This window comes from Pseudorca crassidens, chromosome 17 (assembly GCF_039906515.1).
Source record: "Pseudorca crassidens isolate mPseCra1 chromosome 17, mPseCra1.hap1, whole genome shotgun sequence".
Lineage (NCBI taxonomy): Eukaryota > Metazoa > Chordata > Mammalia > Artiodactyla > Delphinidae > Pseudorca > Pseudorca crassidens.
The window spans coordinates 28,856,410-28,876,016 of record NC_090312.1 but is presented as its reverse complement, the minus strand read 5'-3'; the positions used below and the strand labels follow the sequence as shown (position 1 = coordinate 28,876,016).

The 19,607-nt window shown below is 41.8% G+C and overlaps 1 protein-coding gene across 11 annotated transcripts in view; it reads right to left on the bottom strand.

The window, feature by feature from the left end:
- The window catches only part of SYBU (syntabulin), a 112,687-nt gene that overhangs the window by 23,238 nt on the left and 69,842 nt on the right, over positions 1-19,607 (bottom strand). Inside the window, exon 1 of one of the 11 annotated variants that reach the window (XM_067711474.1) lies at positions 15,364-17,481. The exons of 9 other annotated variants lie outside the window; for them this stretch is intronic. In XM_067711474.1, coding sequence (XP_067567575.1) covers positions 15,364-15,370 — 7 coding nt within the window. In that variant the 5' untranslated portion in view covers positions 15,371-17,481. Of the gene's footprint in view, positions 1-13,479; positions 15,274-15,363; positions 17,482-19,607 lie in introns of those variants that run through there. One more of the 11 variants, XM_067711473.1, reaches the window with a different exon arrangement.

Here is a 19,607-nt window from a genome sequence, read left to right as displayed (position 1 = left end):
CTTGGCTCTTGACACACACTCATCATTAGCTCATGTGAGACTATATTTTTACTTACTGACTGGTTTATCTATTTTTGTTTATTTCTTCACACCTAATATTATAATAAATGAAGAAACCAGCCCCATCATAAAAACTAGAACGTCGACACCAACTTACATCTACTTCCTCATCCTATTGCCTGTTCACCACTTCCTGCTTTCATTTTTACAAAGAACAATCACATCTATTTGTATTCCTACAAGGCAGATTTTTTCTTGTTTTGTCTATTTTTTACTTTTTAATAAACAGGTTATCATGATATGAATAATATTGGGGATGATTTTCACTCAAAATTATGTTGCTAAAATTCTCCATATAGCTGTAGTACATTCATTTGACTGCTATATAACAGTCCACTCTATGACCTACACCGTAATTTACGTCTTAATTCTTCTGATGACGAGAATATGAGTTGGGTTAATTCCAGCTACTCATCTAGCTAGGTTTTCCATTCTGAATAAACATCTACTTGCATTTCCAGAGGCTCAAGTCTTCCAAAGAAAAAAAATCAAAAGAGTAAATCCACTTTTATGTAATATATTCCATGGACAAAAAGCAATGCTCTGTGAATCATTTGTTTATACACATTTGTCTTTATATCCCTTTCCCTCTCATTGTTATGGAGAATCAAGAGTTAAATGTAAAACTAGACTCTGCATTACCCTAATCCAATTTTAGGACCCAACATGCCCAAGGTGACCCTTTGTCCTAGCGTCTTTTTGACCTGGAAACCTTATAATTTCAAGAATTACCTGATGTCCTATTGGATTTGGCTTGGGTCACTCCATGACCTAGCCCCTTAGCTTTGGCAATGAGACCAGCCCATGGACATGAGAAGCTGACCCAGAGTTACTGGACCATGCATATAACCTCACTGAGGGAGAAAACCCTTGTCCCTCACAGGGTAGAGGAAGGGGGACAGGTGGCGGCTTAACGCAGCCCAGAAGGTAGTTAAGTACCTAGTTCTAAGACCAAATGCTGGGTTTGAGTCACAGGTGAGGGACGTTTCCGAGTCTTAAAGCAGGCCCCACTGTTTAGAGAAGGGGGAGCTACTGTATAAACGTCTCTATGTTAGAAAGCAACTGGCTTGGTTTAGAAATGTTAAAGGCAAAGCAAAGATGTCCATCTTCTTTCGCATCTAAGCCTCTACATGGTAGAGCTGATGTTTGGTCGCTTCAAATCATCTTTGTGAATTTAAATAACTAGGTCTGTGGAGCAGGTCTGCTAATTATAGGGTAGATTTTAAACCATCCTCTGCCCTAGAGTCACCAATCATCCTCCTATTCCTCTAAGACAGTGGTTCTCAAAGTGTTGCCCAAACAGCATCAGCATCACCTGGGAACTTATCAGAAATGCAGATTCTCAGATCCCACCCCAGTCCTACAGAGTCAGCAACTCAACACTAAAGTTTGACAAGAACCCCTATTCTAACGCACCCTCTGACTGAGATCACTCATATATCGGCTTCCTGAATGGCTGCCTCTGAGAAATAGAGCAGCTGGCTTGACTGTGATTTAAAATATAGCTGCGGGGACTTCCCTGGGGGTGCACTGGTTAAGAATCCGCCTGCCAATGCAGGGGACACGGGTTCGAGCCCTGGTCCGGGAAGATCCCACATGCTGCGGAGCAACTAAGCCCGTGCACCACAGCTAGTGAGCCTGCGCTCTAGAGCCCGCGAGCCACAACTACTGACGCTCACGTGCCTAGAGCCCATGCTCCGTAACAAGAGAAGCCACTGCAATGAGAAGCCCACACACTGCAATGAAGAGTAGCCCCTGCTCGCTGCAACTAGAGAAAACCCGCGTGCAGCAGCGAAGACCCAACACAGCCAAAAATTAAATAAATAAACATATTTTTAAAAAGAATAGTAAAAATAAATAAATAAAATAAAATATGGCTGCGCATCACAGCATACATTTTGGGAATCATTTTTACATATTTCACATTCAAAATGTGTCAGTTTCTTACTTTGCTTGGCACAATACCGAGTGTTACTAGCCATGCTTCATGAAACTGACAATACATATTTAACAGCTGTGGTTAAAAGCAGATTCTAGCATTGATGGGTTCCAAGAGAAAATATCTGATCTTTCAGTTAGTGATAGTGTGGCCTTGGCAATCGATTAACCTCTCTACCCCTCAGTTTACTCACTCTAAAGAGGGATTCCATGCCTATCGCATGGGACCGTTGTTAGGATTCAGTGACATAATGGGGACCGCCGTTAAGTGTGCATTAACATTCCTCATTATTATTATTGGCCTACTTACCCCTATGTTTGGTATGTGTTGCTAAACACTAAGTTTCTCTAAGCATTTCTGCATATGGGCACCATACTTTTTTTTTTTTTAGTACAGTAAGTCCTCTACATACGAACAATTTCCATTCCAAGAGTGAGTTCATAAGTCCAATTTGTTCGTAAGTCCAACAGAGTTAGCCTAGGTACCCAACTAACACAATTGGCTATATAGTACTGTACTGTAACAGGTTTATAATACTTTTCACACAAATAATACATAAAAAACAAAGAAACAAAAAATAAAGAAAACATTTTTAATCTAACAGTACGGTACCTTGAAAAGTATAGTAGTACAGTACAACAGCTGGCATACAGGGGCTGGCATCGAGTGAACAGGAAAGAAGAGTTACTGACTGGAGGAGGGAGAGGAGGTGGGAGATGGTAGAGCTGAAGGATCCTCAGCAATAGGAGACGGAGGGAAAGCTGCAACGTCACTCATGCCTGACGTTGATGGAACACACGTTCGCATCTTTCAAAGTTCACAACTTGAAGGTTCGTATGTAGAGGACTTGCTGTACCATGACTTAAATAAGAAGGTGAAGACTTTATTACATGACTGAACTCTTAATATAAGTGATGAGTTTATTACAGGTCACCTGGCTTCTCTCAGTAATGGTCAGAAATGGCTTATTACGTTCGCATACTATTCAATGTGCTTTACGTGTATTCTCATTTAATCCTCACATCAAGCCTATGAAACAGGTACAGTTTTATTCCCATTTTACAGATGACAGAGGAGAGAACAGGTGATTTGCTCAAGGTTAAACAGCTTGTATATAGTGAAGCTGGGGTTTGAAGGTGGGCATTTAGGCTTGAGAAATACCACAATAGGAGATGCATCTAGATATGCCCTGAACACTGAGAATGCACACCTGCACAAAACTTCAACTCTACCTTCCCTGTAAGCGCCTGTTTGCCTGCTCTTGTAAAGGGCTTGCTGAAACCTTTCAAAATTCATGTACAAACCATCTGCAGCGGGGGTCTTAATAAGATTATCACCCTCTGCTCTGCATCCCTTACCAGAGAGCAAACAATTAGCGGACACAGGCCACGCTAGCCAGGAGACAGCTCTTTATTCTTTTTAGCACATGAACCCATGGGGCTGAGCCATTCACCTATTTTCAACAAAAATAATAGGACTGAGCCTTCATTCTGAAATGAGAAGTTAATATATTGTGAATACACTTAAAAGATTGCCATTTTAAAACATCGAATAGATAGGGGTTTTTGGTGGTGTGATCTGAGGCCCATCTGCATCAGTGTCACCTGGATACTTGCTGAAAATAGATTCTTGACTCATATCCCAGATCTGCCCACTGACATTTCCTCAAGTCATTCCTGTAATACACATTTTTACAAATGCCCAGGTGATCTTTTACGACACTGAAGTTTGAGAACCACTACAATAAATGGCCCTGGTTTTCAATATTTAATTATAGATTGCAGCCACCTACTCAAATCGGTCTGTAGTAACTCCGTGATCCGTCTGCTTCTTCGCATCCTGAACGCTCCACCCCAGGCCATGATCATTTCTTGCTGGAACTATGACAGTCACACACTGTGTCCCAGCTGCTGTGTGGCTCCAAGCATTCCATCTTCCACGCTGCTCCAGAGCGTAAATCTGACCAGGTGATTCCCCTGTTGAAACCCTTTAATGGTGCCCGTGTCCTTTAAGATAAAGTCCAAACTCCATAGCATGGAGTGTCCGTACAAGTCCCCCATACCTGGATTATTGTCCTGTCCCTCTGGGACTGGCTAACTACTACCTGTTCTTCAGGTCTCAGGTCAGCCTTGATCTTTTACTCCTTCGGGAAAGAGATTAGAAGCCCTTCCTTTATGCTCTCACCCCACCCAGAATTTTAACGAGCATTTATCTCATTGTACTGCAACCGTCTGCAATTTCCCAGCACACTGTCAGCTCCTTGAGGACTCGGCCATTATTGCATATCCCAGTGTCTAATGCAGCATTAAACACACAGTAGCTGCTGTGGCCTTGAAAGATTTCACAACATCAAAAGTTCCTCCATACTCAGTATTTAGCAATGGCTCCTGGAAAGGCTCTCTACTGTGTTACCTTCCTCTTTCTCTCCTTTTAGGTTGGGTTGACAGCCTGGTGTTATTTACAGTTAGGATAAATATCCCCTCCAATTCTACCTACATCCTATATGCCCAAATCCCTTAAAATTCAAGTTTTCAGCCCAAAACGTAGCATGCAAAAACCATGCAGTCTGGGAAGATCTCTGTCTTGTTCATCACTGTATCGCCCACACCAAGCACAGTGCCTGGTATAGAACAGACTCAGAAGAATATTTATTGAATGAAGGAAGAAAGGTAGTAAAAGAACTTACAGAAATAGTTGTGGAAATACTACCAGTTTTTGAGAAATCACAAAGCAAGAGAGATAGCCAGTTGGAGATGGATGAAAAGTACACAGATTATCAAAGCAGAGGAAAAAACAAATTCTGGAAATCATAAACTGCTTAGTTTGGTGTTTATCTCCAGTAAAATTGTAGACAAGGTCCATCCCTTTAATAAGGCAAGTAGAAGCCAGCAAAAGTTCACTAAGAACCTATAGATAGAAAAAAGCAATTCTCACTTCCTTTCTTGGCGAGAATTATGCTTTGGGGCTGCCACATAATCAGCTGCCTGGAATTCAGTAGGCATTTAGTCACGTATGCACTGGATGACGGCACAGTTCAGGACCCAGAGGATGTTGACTAATGGACTGTCTGCCAACCTCAAGGGAAATCTCTAGTAACGTGTCACCTGGCTCCGTCCTTGCCCTTGTCCTATTTTAACATGCTTTATTAATGACACGAATGAAAACATGGACGGCCTAGTGCTGACGGCAGACTAGAGATTACACAAACCTTGAAGGGAAAACTAAAACAACAGATGACAGAGTCAGACAGTAACATTACTAGCCGTTGTGTACTAAAAGCCTACTTCATCAAGGACTCTATCTCTGCTATTTTCTTGAATCTAAAGACGTATGTTCTAAAGACATACAGGGTGTAGAAGAGGAAACTGAGGTTCTGAGTGGTGATGAGCCTTGCCCAAGTCACAAAGCTAGTAACAGCAGAGCTAGCCCTTCTGGCTCCAGAGTTGGCTTTCTTCTTTGACCACTCTTCATGGGACCTCGTCATCAGAATTCACAAAGATCTAAGAACTGGAAACCAAGATGATAGCATTCAATTCAGTCCATTTCAAATACGTATTGAGCTGTGCACAGGCTAAGGCACTGGAAGGGGGGAAAACATGGAGAAGTACAATCCCGGTGCTCAAGGCTCCTTTCAGGAGGAGACAAGCTATAGAGACAAGCAACTAGGATACGAGAGGACATGCTGAGTGCAATACAGAGAGAGGGCACTAAGGTACCACAAAGGAGGAAGAAATACTCTCAGACAGGGTGAGTGGAAGAGGGCAGGGACTATGTCAGGGAAGAGATACCACTTGAGATGGGCCTTGAGCAGCTGGGGGAACACGACCAACTGCTGGGGGTGCAGAAGGAAGCAGATCTTTAGTGAACGGGGGTGGCATGAACTGAAACCCAGAGGAAGGAAAACACAGGGCATATTCAGAATATACTGAACCCCTTCTTTGGCTGGAGTACAGCGATCAGATGAGAAAAGGCAGCCAAAAGGGTGAGTTGTAGAGAGCTGAAGAATGTAAAGCTACGCTAAGGGCCTCTACTCTGAAGGCAAGAGGGAGCCATGGCGAGTTTTGAACAGGGTGTTCACGTGAACAGAGTGGTGCTTTATGGAGATCTTGCAGCAGTAATATCTGGAGGAGCGACTGCAGGCTGGAAGGCAAGGCAGGTGACTATTACAGTTAGAAACTGGGCCGTAAGGGAAGGGGGAAAGAGTCCTGACTACAGAGTCCCTCTCCACATAGCTCTTAGGTTCACAAACTTAACCACATAGGTTCAAAATCATTTAAAACCCCAGGTGAACTAAAGGATTGAAAACGGGAAAAGCATAAAGCAAGTTAAACATTAAGAGACACCTCTTCTTATGTTACACACTTGCCTGCAGTTCTACCCACATAAAAGAACAACTGAATGGCGATGTGTATATTTTCTGTACAACCAAAGAGACAAAAAGCAAAACAGGAATTATCTCAGTCAAATGCAAGGAAAAAATGTCTCTTGTATGGCCCAAGGACTATGTGAAAAACAGGATAATCTAATCAGAATGGATTGAGCTGCTCCAAGACCAATGCTACATTTACCACTGTGTAATCCATGTTTAACGCAAATATTTTTTATTTGCAAGCACAAATGTCAATCAAATAAAAATAAACAAGCTGGGTAAATTCTGGCCATTTCTGGCATCTGTACAGAGTGTTAGAACAAAAGCGAATGGAGCAATGGAAGGCCTCATGGGGTTTGTTTTAATTCAGACATGTGTTCAAGGAACTAAAGTGAGAACTGGGGAGGCAGGGAAAAATGAAGTCACCTGGAAATGTTTCCAGAAGAAGGCCTGGCAACACAACAGAGAGGATTTCTGGATGAGGGGAGGGACGGGCTTGGAAGAAAGCAGATGCGAGGCAGGTGGACCAGCTCCCGCACTCTTGCCCTGGGACAAGCAAGGCCAGCGAAGCCTGGCACCTCCCAGGGAGGGGACTTCACCCAGACGCCACGCTCCCACTGTGCCTTCAGAGCTGGGTGCTCGCTGGGCAGAGAGGCAAGGCATTCTGCGAACCAGCTGAGCTGCCAGCAGTAAGCTCCCACGGTCACCTCACCCCACTGTTTAACCCAATGAAGACTATTTAAACTCTCCAGCTTCTGAACGAAATGTTTCTGAATGTCCCTCTGAAAACATTCTCTGCTGATTTTTGTGTGCTGCGTAGCATTTAGAAAGAATGAAGCTCTCTCGTGATCAGATTGTACCCTGCACACAAATTATGCTCTGCATTGCCATGGATTTGTTTAATGGAACCTTCCCTAGGATCTCAACTCAAAATGACATCTGGCACGGAGCACACGTTCCCCGGCCAACACTTGGCTGGCCCAGGTCCTCTACCCCACCCCCAACACAAGTCAACTTTTTTTTTTTTTTCCCCCCGCGGTATGCGGGCCTCTGGGATCTTCCCGGACCGGGGCACGAACCCATGTCCCCTGCATCGGCAAGCGGACTCTCAACCACTGTGCCACCAGGGAAGCCCACAAGTCAACTTTTAATTCAAGTGTACTCGGTGTTCTCTAGTCTCTCCACCTCTCTCCTCCCCACCCCACAATGTTCTAAGAAAAGCCAAAATGGAATGGAAAAGCAAAGCTGATTATTACAAAACTATTAAGGCCACTCTCTTTAGGACCACTGGAGAGTGTTCGCATGGTGATAAAATGAGGAGGGTAAGTAGGAAATGGTAGTCTCGAAGTATCCCCAAACAATTCAACAGTATGTAACTAATTCCTGTGGCCTGCTTCTATACGCACCCCAAAGAGACAAAACCAACAAGGCTCAAAAGGAACAAATGCACTAAAACTGAATTCCAAAATCTCCTTGGTGTAGAGCATCACAAAAATATCTTCTAGGCTCTAGCAGGGCATATCCATCTGTTCACAAATATCTAGTAAGGACCTACTAAGTTTTAGGCACTGTGCTAATTATGGAGGGCACAAAGGCAAATGGCCCCATGTTCAAAGTTTACCCCTGTGCGCCAACATATTTTTAGGGACACATACCTAAGGTGGTAAAAATTATTTTTTAAATGCAAGGAATTGATAAAACACACATTTGAAGACAGTAGTTACCTCTGGGGAAAGGCAGAGAATGGGATCTGGGAGAGCACACAGGCAGCTTCGGTGGTGGTAATTCTTGAAGTGAAAGGTGGGTCACAGTGTTTGCTTTATTGTTATACTGCATAGCTTACGTGTATGTTATATCTGTTCTTTATCTGCGTCATATTATATACATAATATTTTAAAAGAAATAATGCAGCATAAATAAATTTTAAATAAAAAATAAAATGGGGGTGTGGAAGAAGGAAGAAAGGAAGGAAGGAAGGGAGGGAGGAAGGAAGGAAGGGAAGGAAGGACGGAAAAAAGCATGGTCCATGTCCTAAAGAGGCTCAATCCTAGTAGATGAAAGAGCCGTCTAAAAAATAAGTATTAAATACAACATGGTGGGCTTCCCTGGTGGCGCAGTGGTTGAGAGTCTGCCTGCTGATGCAGGAGACACGGGTTCGTGCCCCGGTCCGGGAAGATCCCACATGCCGCGGAGCGGCTGGGCCCGTGAGCCATGGCCGCTGAGCCTGCGCATCCGGAGCCTGTGCTCCGCAACGGGAGAGGCCACAGCAGTGAGAGGCCCGCGTACCGCAAAAAAATAAATAAATAAATAAATAAATACAACATGGTAACCATGACAATAGAATTTTTTTAAAACTCTAAGGAAGTATACAGTACTAAAGTTAACGGCAATGGCATGTAAAATTCAGATCCCCAAGTGTCTTTGCACTTAAAACCGAGTCTTACCCTTTATAAGTGTCAATATAGCATGACTTCCCCTGGGACTCTTTTCAGAACCCCAAAGTCTGGGTTCCACGGCCCTCCTCTGTGTACTCACGGGACCTGGTACTTCCCCCAGAAACATATCACATCACACATGTACAGGGAGCCCTTGGTTTTACTGTTGTATTTTGGTGCCTGGCTCACTGGCTGGCACATCAATAGTTGCTGAAAAAACAAATGAGTTGAAGAAACTGACAAAGGATTAATCTCCAAAATATACAAGCAGCTCACGCAGCTCAATATCAAAAAAACAAACAACCCAATCCAAAAATGGGCAGAAGACCTAAACAGACAATTCTCCAAAGAAGATATACAGATTGCCAACAAACACATGAAAGGATGCTCAACATTACTAATCATTCATTACAGAAATGCAAATCAGAACTAAAATGAGGTATCGCCTCACACCAGTCAGAACGGCCATCATCAAAAAATCTACAAACAATAAATGCTGGAGAGGGTGTGGAGAAAAGGGAACACTCTTGCACTGTTGGTGGGAATGTAAATTGATACAGCCACTATGGAGAACAGTATGAAGGTTCCTTAAAAAACTAAAAATAGAACTGCCATATGACCCAGCAATCCCACTACTGGGCACATACCCTGAGAAAACCATAATTCCAAGAGTCATGTACCACAATGTTCATTGCAGCTCTATTTACAATAGCCAGGACAGGGAAGCAACCTAAGTGTCCATCGACAGATGAATGGATAAAGAAGATGTGGCACATATATACAATGAAATATTACTCAGCCATAAAAAGAAATGAAATTGAGTTATTTGTAGTGAGGTGGATGGACCTAGAGTCTGTCATACAGAGTGAAGTAAGTCAGAAAGAGAAAAGCAAATACCGTATGCTAACACATATATATGGAATCTAAAGAAAAAAAAAGGTTCTGAAGAACCTAGGGGCAGGACAGGAATAAAGACGTAGACATAGAGAATGGACTTGAGCACACGGGGAGGGGGAAGGGTAAGCTGGGACGAAGTGAGAGAGTGGCACAGACATATATACACTACCAAATGTAAAATAGCTAGCTAGTGGGAAGCAGCTGCATAGCACAGGGAGATCAGCTCGGTGCTTTGTGACCACCTAGAGGGGTGGGATAGGGAGAGTGGGAGGGAGAGGTAAGAGGGAGGAGATACTGGGACATATGTATGCGTATAGCTGATTCACTTTGTTATACTGCAGCAACTAACACAACAATGTAAAGCAATTACACTCCAATAAAGATGTTAAAAAACAAAACAAATGAGCAGCATTACTGGGTTCAGGTCTGTTAAGTGGTGGCTGAGACTGAAGAGAAAAGGAAGGGTGGAAATGCTAAGCTGGAGAATCCTATCCAAGACTCAAGAATGCCCCAGCTTTGCACAGACAAAACCCCTTCATTGTCCCTGATAAGCTGGGCTCGGCAGTGCAGAAGACCATAGCACCGCCCGCAGATCCTGAACCACTGCTCTCTAAGCACTAATGTTTCTCAGCTTGGATCCTTCGCTTCTTCCACAAACGCTAAGGGGAAAAACATTGGATGTCAGGCAGTAACCCAGTATCAGGTTCAGGCATAGCCTCCATCTCTCAAGAACAGTCAGGCCTGCCAGTCGCCTGGGCAGAAATGAGATCTTCCTGGCAGAGGCTTGCAGAGCCTGCATATCTCAGCCACAGGGGTGAGCACAAGAGGCCAAAGATGCGGGAAGATCCAGTTTCTCTGAATAATGTGTGCTGCCACACAAGACAAGGGGACATCCTTCCCTCTGAAACTGCCACAAACTCCCTCAGATGCAAAAGGACTAGGCAAATAGAACTGTCAACTGAGACCTCAGAATGCTCCTCAGATGTCAACAAAAGGATGTAATCCCCAGCTCATGACAGCAGCACCAAGCACCTAACAAACACTTGACAAATTGTGCACTGTCAGAGCATGTGCCTGTCTGATTAGTAACAATGGAAAAGGAAGTGGGTCATTATTTTGGTCACGGACCAGTATCATACAGATAAAAGGTCACCGTGCCAGTGGGGATATTGCTATGGATTTAACTTTTGCCTTGAAACATTGCAAGAGACGGCTTATTCTAGCTTGATTATCTGAGTGATATTGCAACAGAAATCGTGTTTAGCAGAATATATTTAGCTCTATGTTTGGACATACAGTGAGTCCCAAGTTCCCAACCTCTAGAGACCTCATTTTAAATTGCATCCTACAAATGTCCTCCCCTTTTTTTCCATTCAAGCAAATTGGTACAGCCCTTGTTCTACTTGCCACATTCTTTCCAGGGCAAACAGATGGAAGGAAGAGAACATGCCAGAAAGAAGAAATGGAAACTGAAAATGACATTACAATGAAAATAAAGCTGCAAAATATTATCTGGGTCAACTCTTCATACGTTTTAAAATCAGCACCAGCAGGCTCTGCACATATGGCATTGGTTTTATATTTTTTTGGTTCAGATGTCACACAGGATTAGTGCAAAAGGAAAAATCCCAGCATGGAGCCTATTTTTATACAGATTAATCAATCATTTCGCATCTCTTCCTTTCCCATCATTCCCCAAACTTTCAACTTAATGAAACTGCTCTCATTCAAAATATGTCATTTACTGCACTCTGAACGGAAATCCTTTCAGGAAAGGAAGTGGGCTTAGAATTTGAACCTAGGTTTTTAAATGTCACATTTTTAATTCAAGTTATAAATATTAACTAGACTTATGCTATGGCCCAGCCCCTTTTAGCTTATAGCCATTGTGGAATCCTACATATCCATCAGTGGCAGCAAAGCAAATTGGCGAACATTTTATTATGTAGATATAGATATAGCCATTTAACGAAAACAGAAAGCCACACATTTGAAAAGAGAAACCTACTGCATATTTCACGTTTTGTTCTGTTGTCTACATTTTCAAGTACACTGAATGTCATAATTCCCATCGGAAAACCAAGCACACAGTTAGGTTCTTAGTAAGTATTTGCTAGGAAATTTGATAGGCTGAATGGCATCAAACCAAAGAATTGTTCAAGTTAGTCGCTACAGCCTCCCTTAACTACAAGGCATTGTGAAAATGATGATGATGCTGCTTACAGTAATCATAATACAACAGCAGTGACTATTTAGTGTACGTCATGTGCCACTGATGATGTCATTGAATTTTCAAAGCAGCCTTGTGTCATAGGTACTATTATTATTCCATTATACAGATTAGGAAACAGAGAGGAAATTCCGATATTTTGAGGTTGAAAAAAATCCCATACAATGCTGGTTTTCAGAGATGGGCAGGAGAATTGATCACAGACACATTGAAAAAGGGAAATGGAGCCTTATAATACTCATGAGGTGAAAAACTTTGGAGAAAGTGTCATCGACATTGTTTCCAGGTCTCCAAAACCATGATCACTACAGAGTTCATCATGCACCTTTATTTGTCTGCTGCCCCTTTGATGGGTGGAAATTATATTTATAAAATATGAAGGCAATGACCTAAAGCTCGACCTCAGTGACAAAGTCAGAGCCAGAGGAGCCACCAGTAGGTTCACATCCTCAAAGGGTGGTACCTTTTCACCATTTGGGGCAATTAAAATTGAGCCATGACTAACAGTTAGAAGAGATGACATTACACTGGTTGTCCTTTGCATGAATGGTCAGTCATGAGTACAGAAAATAAGAGACATTTACAGTCTAGTGTAATACTCTGTGCTCCCTCTTTTATACGATTAAAAATGAATCTCTCTTTATACCAATACAGTACATGTTCTGCTTTTTATTTAGAGCTGCTAGATGCCAGCTACCTTCTGTGGACAGCCTGAGAATCTAATTTTACACAATTTTAAAGTTATTGAACTAGACTTGGTGTTACCATACACACAGTCTTTTGTTTCCACTAATTAATTTTAACACCACAGGCATTAATCATTTGCCCAGCAAATGAAAATTGCTTTAAGATGACTCATGTGTTTTACAACATTGCAAACCCAACCCTTATGCTCTTGGAATGTACAGTAAAGAGGAAGTATTAGAGCAAATCAGTTAATAAAAAGAAAATTCTTCCACATCCCAATTCCACAGTCATGAAGAGTTTTAGAATTTCTACTGGATGCTACATGAGAAAAGTAAATTAAAACTGGTTAGAGAGATGGTCTCCGAATAATTTCCATGGTGAACTGGCAGATATGAACACATGAGCGAGATCTCTCTTGAAAATAAGCACATCGAGTTTCAGTCTACACAGAGGCCCACTGCAAACTCTGTGCAGTGCCAATTAGCATTAACTGTGGCTGTGCTCATCTATTCCCATAGCACGTTGCTGGGTAAGGCCAAGCTCTGCATTTACAAATGCAGCAAGCAATGCTCAGAGTTAGAAGAGCATTCTAAAATGTAATCGTCCATGGTCAATCTTTTTCCCTTTGGCTTCGAATGGCAGACTCACAAATGACAAGGGGTATTTAAAACAATATATGTGTGTATTTTTAAAAGTTTAGATCCAGATTCTGCATTCAGAATATCTGGAAGGCGAGTGGAAAATTTGTTTTTAGACTACACTTTTAGCCTACCACAACTAACTTGACACACACATATACACAAAGAGCATATGCTCTGGGATCCAATATAATTATTTACTTACTGTGACTAATATGACTTACTTAGAAGGTAAGCTCCGTAGACTTTCATGGCAAACACTGCCTCTGCAAACAGCCTCCCACCACAGGCTGGGCTATGTCTTGTGCAGAAATACAGTGTGTGCAGCTCAGCTCATCTCTCCGTGGAGTACAGTCTCAGAGTGGGGTATCCATGGAGACCGAGCCTCCTACTTGTGCAGGGCAAGGAAGTTACTCCGCTGGGCACCATAGCAACAGGAGGCAGAGGGGAGGTTGGCCAATCAGGGAAGAGCACAGGAGCTTCTCCCTGGTGACTGCAGCATTTCAAATGAAACCATCGCCCTCATGAATGAACACAAAGCATTTAAGGAAACATCAAATTGTCAAACAGAAGTAAATGCGTACACAACAGTCAAGGCTAATCCTTTGACAATTACGGAGCAACACTGTGAGTCTTTCCACAATGATTAAATCCCAAAGATCAAGGAAGAAATTACATCCAAACCCCACACAGTCCTACATTTAATGGCAAGCATGTGATGCTTTGAGGAAAATACTTGGTGTACTTCGTGAATTCCAGCTATTTAAATATGCAACGCACTTCACAGTGCTTCCCAGGAGACAGGAACAGGAGACATCCATTGTTCTGATGGGGGAGAATGGAGTCGAGCGCTCCCTAGGACAACTGTTGGCATAGCGCTTCCAAACAGGAGTTTGCTTAGAGTAATAAGCACGTTTATCAAGCTTCCAGCAAAGCCCTCCATTGTATCAGAATAATTCTAACTAAGAAGGCATCCATGATAAAATAGGGCCAATGCAGACAAGATGGTGAGTGAACATTCAAATGCCTTGAAGCTGTGCTATTTGTAAACTCTCTTCATTTCTCATTTAATCATGGTAACGATCATTTATTGAGCACATACTGTAGACCAGGCAAATACTGTAACTAGAAACACAACTTCTTACCAGATGCAGACTCTGATCTTTGCAAAGATACAGGATGTGCATGTTTACTTCTTAGTGCTGTGCAGTATTTACTCCACGCATATACAGGCCTATCTCATTTTATTGCGCTTTGCTTTATTGCACTTTACAGACATTGTGTTTTTTTTACAAACTGAAGGCATATGGTAACCCTGAGTTGTCAGATGATGATTTGCATTTGATAGCATAAAGTATTTTTAAATTAAGATATGTATATTTTTTAGACATAATGCTATTGCACATTTACTAGACTACAGTACAGTGTAAATATAACTTTTATATACTCCGGGAAACCAAAAAATTCATGTGACTCACTTTATCACAATATTCACCTTACTGCAGTGGTCTGGAACCAACCCACAGTATCTCTAAGGTAGGCCTGTACTCTGTTATATACTTAACATATTTTACGATTCTCACAGCAACCTGAGAAGGATAAGCATTAATTGTTCCTCCATATTATAAAAAAAAAGAGAAAACATTTCCTTATGTTTACAAAAGAAACTCTCCTGCCCACTGACTCCCCCTCCCCTCACTGCTGGGCAGGTGACCTGGTCCACCCTATTCAATGTCTAAATACAAGGTGAGGTACCTTCCTCCTTATATTAAAGTTGTTCCAAAGCCTCTTGTTATAGAGCTCTCTCTTATAATTACCTTCTTTGAACAAAAAGTGTCATCTGAAAAAGATACATCAGTCTGAATTGACCTCAGTCGGTGCTAGTTTGGGCCGCCTTCAGAGATCAACTGATGGTATTGTTTAAAATGAAGAAGGCCAAGAAATTCAAAACCAGATTTTGTAATTATTCCTGTCATATGACTTCTCCAACCTTTTAAAGATCAATTTAAATAGCAATAGTCAATTGTTAAGTTGTAGAGACTGAAAAACATATTCTTTGCTAACTAAACTCAGGAACTGAATAGCTTTGGGTAGTGACGGATACTTACATTGCATCTACAGGAAAACAGAAAAACCAGCTGTCCCGTGCTATCCATGGATGTTGTGATAGCCTGCTCTTTGCCCTCCAATGTCCACCTCATTCTCCCCTTCTTCCATAATAATAGGTGCCCAAGTGACTAAGATGTCCTGGGATATAATTGGAAACGACACGTGTCACTTCTGTGCTCTGACCTTAAAATGACTGGGTGAGTATCCCCCGGTCCCTCTCCCCCTTCCTTCTGCCTGGTATAGGACAGCTGACCTGACACAGCTGCCTACCAGCCTCGGTCAACCAAACACTTATGTACTGTTTTATGAGACAGATCAACTCCTGTCTAATTTTAACCTCTGGATTTGGGGGCGTCTTTTTACATTAACTTAACTCATACCCTCACAGTACTTGTAGGCTTGAAAACAATACCCAATAAAAGCACCAGACATGCCTTCGAAACTGCTTTATATTAAACAAATTGGGCAGCAGTGAAGATAATTTGCTCTGGAAAAGATGGCTGAGTTGAAAGGTAGCTCGAACGATAAGCAAGACAATAAATTTTTTATATTAACTATGAATAACAAGATCAATGTTACTAAATTAATAAGAGTATAAATTGGTATGTTTAACTAAAAAAATAAATTTAAAAAACCTATCGGATATTGACTGTTTCATCCATCTCTAAAGGTTTACTCCAGTTAGCAAATAAAATAAAACATTTTTAATCTCATTAGGAAAATGCAGGGCCTTATATTCTGTCATATAACTGTTTCCCTACACTTTGCTATTTTCACTGCCTTCTCATTAATGTACCTGCTTCCAGTTTCATCTCTTGATAATCCGAGTTCCACAGAGCAGCCAAAAGGATCTTGAACATATACATTAAATCGTCTCTCTTAAAACCGGCCAGAGGTTCCCATTGCTCTAAAGACACAAACCTCACCTGCGACAACTCTTCTCCCTTCCTAGGTCACTGCTCTGCCCACTGTCCCCCAAACCCTCCCCAAATGTGAAGGAATATGACTAAGTTCTCAGCTCAACTGTCATCTCCCCAGACACTCCCTGCCCCATGCCCATGACTGTCTATAGCATTACCCTGTTTTCCTTGTCACTATCTGAACTTATCTTGTTTGTCTGCTTGTGTGTGTATCAGCCATCTCCCCCTGTTAAAGGCAGGCTCCAAAAGAATAGGCATCTTTTCCCTTTTTTCCACTCCTCTATCCCGAATGCCTGGAACAGTGGTGTCAGCACAGCGTAAATGCTTAATAAACACTTGTTGAGTGAATGAATGAAAGCTGGTCAATCAATGTATAGCCAGGATTCAAACTGAGGTTTAGCAGAAACCTTACACGTGGTGAAGTGAGGGTTGCCGTCCTTCAGACTCCTACACAGTGATCACCTTCCTGCAATGCCACACTCTAATCCATGCATCTTGGAATGTAAGCCCATTGCAGCCAGCTTCCTGAAGCTTACCTCACTTAACCATGGGCTGCATTCACGTAGCTTGCTGCTGTCCCTTGGCTGCTCTCAGATACAGCTTCAGGTGGTAGTAGACCTTAATTCATTGAATTACCCAAATGAACTTACACGACTTTTGCTCAACACGTAACTTTTGTCAATAACCCTACTGTCCACCCATATGCCACACAACAGATTATACTGGTGAGGAAGAAAGAGAGGTCGGAGTACTTATCCCTCTGCTTCCTTTCTTGTCAGGTGCTTTGTTCCTCTACCAAAGTACACGGTTCCCTCACATGTAGCCTGGGAATTCTCTCCCTCTGGGTCCTGGGTATCTCGACCTTCCTCTGGCCTCTGGCCTCTTCAGGATGGGGGAAGGGCTCCAAGCCATTACCATCGCCGTACTTGTTGGATTTCCTTAATCAGGCCCATTCCTGTGTATGCAGTCTCTTCAATAAACTCTTCTCAATTAGGACAAAAAAAAAAAAAGCCCAACCTAAAGAATGTATCTGCATGATTTATAACTCTTAGTTTATAGGTTTGTGTGTAAAAGAAGTTTCCAGGTTTATTTCTCTTATGCTGGTAGTTGATAAATATCTTTAATGGTGGGTGTGTGGTCTGCTGGAGTGTCTGCTACGTATGAGAGCCCCATAATGCTTCGTTCTTAACACATTAGAGCACTTAGCATCTGGCAGGCTCTCACACCGGTAGCTAGAACACTGTACATGCAATAAATCCTCGTAGACCTGGGATCTGGATGGCAGGGCCTCTGGGAAGAAGATTATAATTCACTAATTCTTAGGGAAAAACCATTAGCAGACCATTTGGCACCGTTACATTGATTGGGTGCATCATCAAAAGCACAGATGGGAGAGAGGCATGAGAGTAAATATGTAAGTAATCCTGCCATAAAGATAAATACTCAGGTCTCCTCATCATATTTAAGCTTTTTTTCACTGGTCTGGTCTCTGCTGGGGGGAAGGGATAGACTATAAAATAGTTCACCATAAAACATTCTCTGCTGTATCCTGGGGGAACGTTGTTTCTCTCAGAGTGAAAGAAAGTTTCAGAGATTGATTTCGGTATCAGTGCAAAAGCTCTTGTTTAAGTTGACAAAGCCTAATGATCTTTGTTTACGAAAGTATTTTTTTTTTTTGCGAAAAGTATTAATGACATGCAGGGCAGCACATAAAACATTGTGACAAGTACAGAAAGGACTAGTTCATGATTAAGCAGAAAATCCTGAAGACCTTAACATTTCTTTGATGTTGACATCCTCAGGGTTTATTTTACTGACCTGCATCCAAACAGCCTCCTGTGTTTAACTTTCTGTATTTCATTGAAGTTACACTGAGGTTCACTGATTCTGTTACCAGCAACAGCCAGCATGATCTGTATACGGACTGTATCAGCTAATCTATAGGGCTCTACAGATATTTTTTAAAAATCCCTGTCTTATATCAATACATCTTTCTCAATTGTCACACTCTCCTATTAATTAGGAATAATTAAAATTATTCCTTTGAAGTCAGACCTTAGACGCAGTGCAGTAGTTAAGAGTTAGAAGCAAGACTACCCTGTTTAAAATCCATTTACAAACTGTGTGACCTTGCATGAATTAACCTCTCTATGCCACAGTTTCTCCATCTGTAAAATACGGGAGAATGATTTCACTTTCTCACACTGATATTGGGATTAAATGAGTAAAGTCCTTGGAATTTTGCCTGGGACAGTCAGGGCTCAATAAATATTAGCTAAAACAATTTTTAATCAAGCTTCAGAGTCATGCAAGCCCACAACATTTAATATATTCTTCCAGATATCTTCGGTATCTGAAATAGACTTAAGCCTTTATTTGAGGCTGGGCTTTGCTGCTGGAAGAACTTTGATTGAAACTGTAAGCTATTAGAAAAGTACTGCCCCTTGCCAAAGAATGCAGCATGTTTCCATTTAACCAAAATCTCTTTTAGCACTAAAATTTTAATTTTTCCACTCTATGAAAACATTTCTAAAATGTTCAAGACGTTTTCCTGCCCTCATACACATTATTTTCTGCCAACTCCACCATCACACTGACTCAGTCTGTTTCTGGAACATTAATTATTGCATTAAGTGCTACAAAACATTTAAAGCCTGAAACACTTAGAAGGCCACTACGCTTTTCAGTGGTCTTTTGCCTGCTTTTTCATATTTTCCCATCTCTTTCTTCATTGTCAAGCCAACAGCTGTCAGTTAATGCTCTTTTCAGTGCCCTCCTGTAGCAAACACTCCCCCCCATGTTATGTGAATTGGGAGACATGACCTCCTAGAATTTTTTTGAAATAAACATATAAGTTCTGTGGACAGTTTTAAGGGTTTTCCTGTAAACAAAGTGCAAGGAATTTCTGATATCTATTTTAAGAGCAACAAATGACCATTCTTAACATTTACTAAGGAGTTACTTTGTGCTAGGTCCAATGCTGGGCATTTTACATTCTTTAATCTGTTTAGTTGTCACAATAACCCATTTTACAGATGCTGAATACCAAGTTTCCGGAAGATAACAAGTAGCTGAAGAGTGCACAGTTATAAAGAGGTGGTATGGAACTGTGAACCTAGTACACTGGGCTCCTGAGTCTGGTGGTTAGAAGGTGTCCCCCCAGCCCTGCCCTCCCCCCACTTTTTTTCTGAAGAAACAAACTGGGTAAGCTGTGAGTCTCCTCTTTGTAGCTCAAATTATTATAAGAATGTATGTCCCACCCGCACCCCATCCTGTAAACTGTCTCTTTTATTTCACAGAACTAACTTTGAAGTGAAAGGGAC